General features: G+C 43.9%; 1 protein-coding gene across 1 annotated transcript; it reads right to left on the bottom strand.

The window, feature by feature from the left end:
* Nucleotides 1-2,161: 2,161 nt before the first annotated feature.
* LOC119655667 (beta-1,3-glucan-binding protein-like) lies at nt 2,162-3,755 on the bottom strand. The gene is made up of 4 exons (XM_038061655.1): nt 3,571-3,755; nt 3,263-3,354; nt 2,481-3,191; nt 2,162-2,419 (listed from the first exon to the last, which is right to left on the bottom strand). The coding sequence occupies exons 1-4, from the start codon at nt 3,689-3,691 to the stop codon at nt 2,210-2,212; spliced, it is 1,134 nt and encodes a 377-aa protein (XP_037917583.1). The 5' UTR covers nt 3,692-3,755; the 3' UTR covers nt 2,162-2,209.
* Between the last annotated feature and the right edge of the window lie 210 nt (nt 3,756-3,965).

Genomic DNA, 3,965 nt, shown 5'->3' with positions numbered 1-3,965 from the left:
CCTGAATTGAGGGAGATCGAATCATCAAAAAGCTCCAAATTAAATGTTCTAATTCATTTGACAGATCACTGGAACAGATCTTAGGGCATGTATCCTCGCCAAGTAGAGACTGTACGCAGGAGTCTGAGTTCTAGCAATGTAATCGTGATCAAATTGGAGTAGGCGGAAGCGGAGAACATGTACATATTTTCGGTCGGCTTACATGACCGACTGATCAACTCCATCAAAAGAATTACAACAGGGGGCAACCTGCTGATAGCTTGCGACGCCAGGCATTATTAACATAAACCTATTGGTGTGCAATAGGGGCAGTACACCACCCTTAGATTTCTCCAGTGCGGAGAAATACGAAGGTTGGGAGGAAGTCCTTGATATCACCCAATTAACCAACAATGGGATTTTCAGGGTGGAGAACTGGAGAATGGCTGGTTAGAGATTCTTCTGAGATCGCAGTTGCATACTTTTGAGTCCAAATCTCGCTGTAGCGATCTCTAACCCCCTAAAGTTTGCGGTGTAGTACGGAAATTGACAGCGCTGGCACGACAGACTGGAGTCATAGGTCGGGATTCCTGAAAAGGCATTCTAAACCATCTTTAAAGTCTCGTGCCCTGCCAAAACAGGAAGAAGACATTGCGGCCGTAATAGAATGAAGATCTGTTCGTCCTCGGAGAGTTGAACAGTCTCCAATATCTGCTACAGGCACAAATACTGACGGCCACAAATGCTTCAAAGAAGCGGTCCTGGGTAGATTGCTAGAATGTTAAAAGCGGGCAGGCGCGGTCATCAATTCGCGAAGGACTCACGAGCAATCAGTCTCACTTCTTTTATGATGAAAACCCTAAAATGCGTCCTAGACATCCACTTACGGGCCTATATGGAGAGAATGCCCTTCTCCAAGTTTCAGCACACTTATCTCAAAGACAAATCCATACAAATCGCTTTGCAGAGGTCGCTGCTCTACATGCATTGTACCCTAGTTTCCTTCCTGGATACCGAGGGAGTACTCAACAACTTTAGTATCAAAGCTCTAATCAGAGTAGGATTGGAGGGGTATCTTACATACTGGATAGTATCCATGTTCAGAACTAGGATAATATTGTAGTGACTTGACCAGGGATGTTTTCTGCATCCTAAGTTCAATGGGAAACTGAACATAGCACTGGTTAAGAGGGTCTGTATGCCTTCTACGCCAGCAAGAGGACCTTTGTAAGATAATGGGGTCTGCGGCGAAGGTTGCTTCTCGAGATAAACATAGCCGCGGTTCGTCCCACCCTACTGTTTGGTGGCCGGCGCTGAGTAAGGAGTTGGATAGCATTTAAAGAGCCGCGTGTGCAAGTACCACGGCAGATTCCCTCAATGTACTCATCCACTTCGGCCCTCTGGACTTTCACATTAAGCGTGAGTGTTGTCAGAATACATGAGTTCGGATGTGAGACATCGAAGCCCTAGGGCTATAGTAACAACCTGGACGAAATACCTCGGAAACTCTTCGCATTCCCAACGGACAACACTACTCGCAAATTCGCTTCAGCAAAAATTTTGCTGTGGACTTTCCAACCAGAGCATAGTGGATGACCGGCAAAGTGTTGCAAGGTTATAACACAATATTCTTCACCGCCGGATGAAAGATGTGGAGTCGGCGCGGGGGTTTTCTCGATGCACATAGTATAACCGGGTCGTACGGCCTCGCAGGATTTACCAGCCCATCGATGACTGGGACTTGATCCGAGTCCCAAGCATAATATAGCCATTATCACTGGGTAGTCCCTCGATTGGCACAGTCTGCGCCCCGCGTACCACAGCACTAATTGGACTCCTCGGTGCTATCACTGAAACTTTTCTGCCTACCTCAACCGTAAAAACTTTTCTCTCCCTTTTTTCATTATGGTCTATTATTGCCGAAGTAGTGCGCTTCTTAGGATGTTTGACAACTTCACACATGAAATGAAAGCATACAAGTGGGAATATTGGCAGTGTATCGTCTAAAGGTGTTGGTTATAGATAGTTCGACGTGTCAATAAGGAAAGACGATTTTAGTGGATAAACATCCCACACTATTGTTTTCCACGATTTTCTTTAAAAATACAGAAGTAGATGATTATGAAAACAGACAGTGGTTTGATATTAATAAGGTTGCCCTACATGAAATTAAAAAAAAAACTAATCTTTAAGGCAGAATATTTATTTTGAGTTTGTGGCTAGAATTGCTCTACAAAGCCCAGACGCGGACATAGTCAATTTGGAAGTGGGAATCATCGTTGACTCCGTAGTTCCAACTGTTCAACCAAGCGTGGCGACTATTCCAGAAATCAGTAGTTGGGAATTGTGCATTGTTGGACCATGGTTTGCCATCTGGATTCCAGGCATCATCAGGGAAGAAGTTAGTACCACCAATAGCCAAGTTAATGATGAGGTAAAACTGTAAGGAATTTACACAAAATTATTACATGATGTTTTCAGATTTACTGATCAAAACTTACCTTTTGATCGAATGGTGCATCATTGCCTCCCCACCACCATGGATTGTCGAACCATGGAACATTTTGGGAAAAGGCGCCACGATCCCAGAATCCGCTACCAACCCAAACGGTTCCCAACTCACTACCGTCAACCTTGAAAGTAAGACGGTCAGGAGTCCACTCCAATTCGTAGTTGTGGAAACCGAGATTGTAACCTTGTCCGCCACCAGAATTTCTTTGATAGTGTGCACTTGGCCAAGCATTAGCTGACCAGTCTGGTCCGAAATGCAAAGTTGAGCCGATTTGTTCGGGGCCAATTGGAACTCCATTCGAGATCAAGTTACGATTGCCACGTGATTCCATAATATCAATTTCTCCAGATCTTGGCCATCCACCATAGACATTTTCGCTTGGAAGCATCCAAAGAGCTGGCCAGAGCCAGTCACCAGCTGGCAACTTAGCACGGATTTCAACACGTCCATATTTGAAGCTGAATGAGTTAATGGTATGAATACGAGCGCTACGAACTGGATTCAAAACGTTGTCTGGTGCTCCAGTACGTTCACAGCCCCACCATTCACTGTTGGTGCATTCAGAACCAAGATTGAGAGTACCGGAAGTTAGGAATCCTTCTCCTAGGACTTCAGATGTCAAGGTTGGCTTGATGTGGAGCACACCATTCTCAGTGTATGAGTTACTGCTGTCCTTCACATACCATTGGAATTCCCAGTTCTGCCGGATTTAAACATTTTTTTTCGGGTTAGTTGAAATTAATATAAATTAAGGACTTTTTTTAAACTCACGCCACCACCGCCCAAAGTGACTTCATGCTTCCATTTGCCTTGATCCAACCAGTCGAAGTTGTCTTCGAAGATTAAGTCTCCAGAGCAGAAAACTGTAATTAGATAAGATCATGATTGGGTTATTCCTTTTAATAAGACGGTGTTCCTACTATCTGAAGATTTTTTCCAAGTGTAAAGAGAAGTTTAGTTGGCTTCTAAGAGGAACAGTCTTCTCTTCGCACACAGTCATGAGAGAGATAAATGTCTCAAATGATTGCCTAATTTCAGCTAGATCCAGATTTAAAATTTGTGAGGTCTACTAAAATTACCATTGCTATGAACTGCTGATCCGCTAGCTTGGGTTGGTGAAAGGGCACAACGTGGTTCATCTGCCAGTGAGACCCCTACTACGGCCAGGACACTAATAGCGAGGAATAACCTCATTTTCATTCTCTATTTACCGAACTTGCTCAACGAACACGATCTTTGCAAGATCCGCCGTCAGATTGGTATCTCAAAATATTTCTGGTCATATTTATATGAAACAGAAAGGTACCTGTCTCACCCCTTGATTGGTCACATCACTTTCCTTATCAGGGATCCTGTAATTTGCGATTGTTTCTTATCGTTAATAAAAGAGCCGCTTTCCATAATCCATAGGATTTGCGAGAAAAGCTCCAATAAACGCCACGAGTTCCAATTCTCCCTACTTGATAAAGACTGA

Source organism: Hermetia illucens, chromosome 4 (assembly GCF_905115235.1).
Source record: "Hermetia illucens chromosome 4, iHerIll2.2.curated.20191125, whole genome shotgun sequence".
In the NCBI taxonomy this organism is placed as follows: Eukaryota; Metazoa; Arthropoda; class Insecta; order Diptera; family Stratiomyidae; genus Hermetia; species Hermetia illucens.
Note: the sequence above shows the minus strand (reverse complement) of the source record. Positions and strands in the feature narration are given on the sequence as shown.

Excerpts from the sequence above, each read along its gene's own strand:
- LOC119655667 (XM_038061655.1), bottom strand. The coding sequence starts at position 3,691 with ATGAAAATGAGGTTATTCCTCGCTATTAGTGTCCTGGCCGTAGTAGGG. Across the intron at positions 3,355-3,570 it reads ATCAGCAGTTCATAGCAATG|TTTTCTGCTCTGGAGACTTA; the intron begins GTAATTTTAGTA and ends ATCTAATTACAG. Across the intron at positions 2,420-2,480 it reads ATGCACCATTCGATCAAAAG|TTTTACCTCATCATTAACTT; the intron begins GTAAGTTTTGAT and ends AATTCCTTACAG.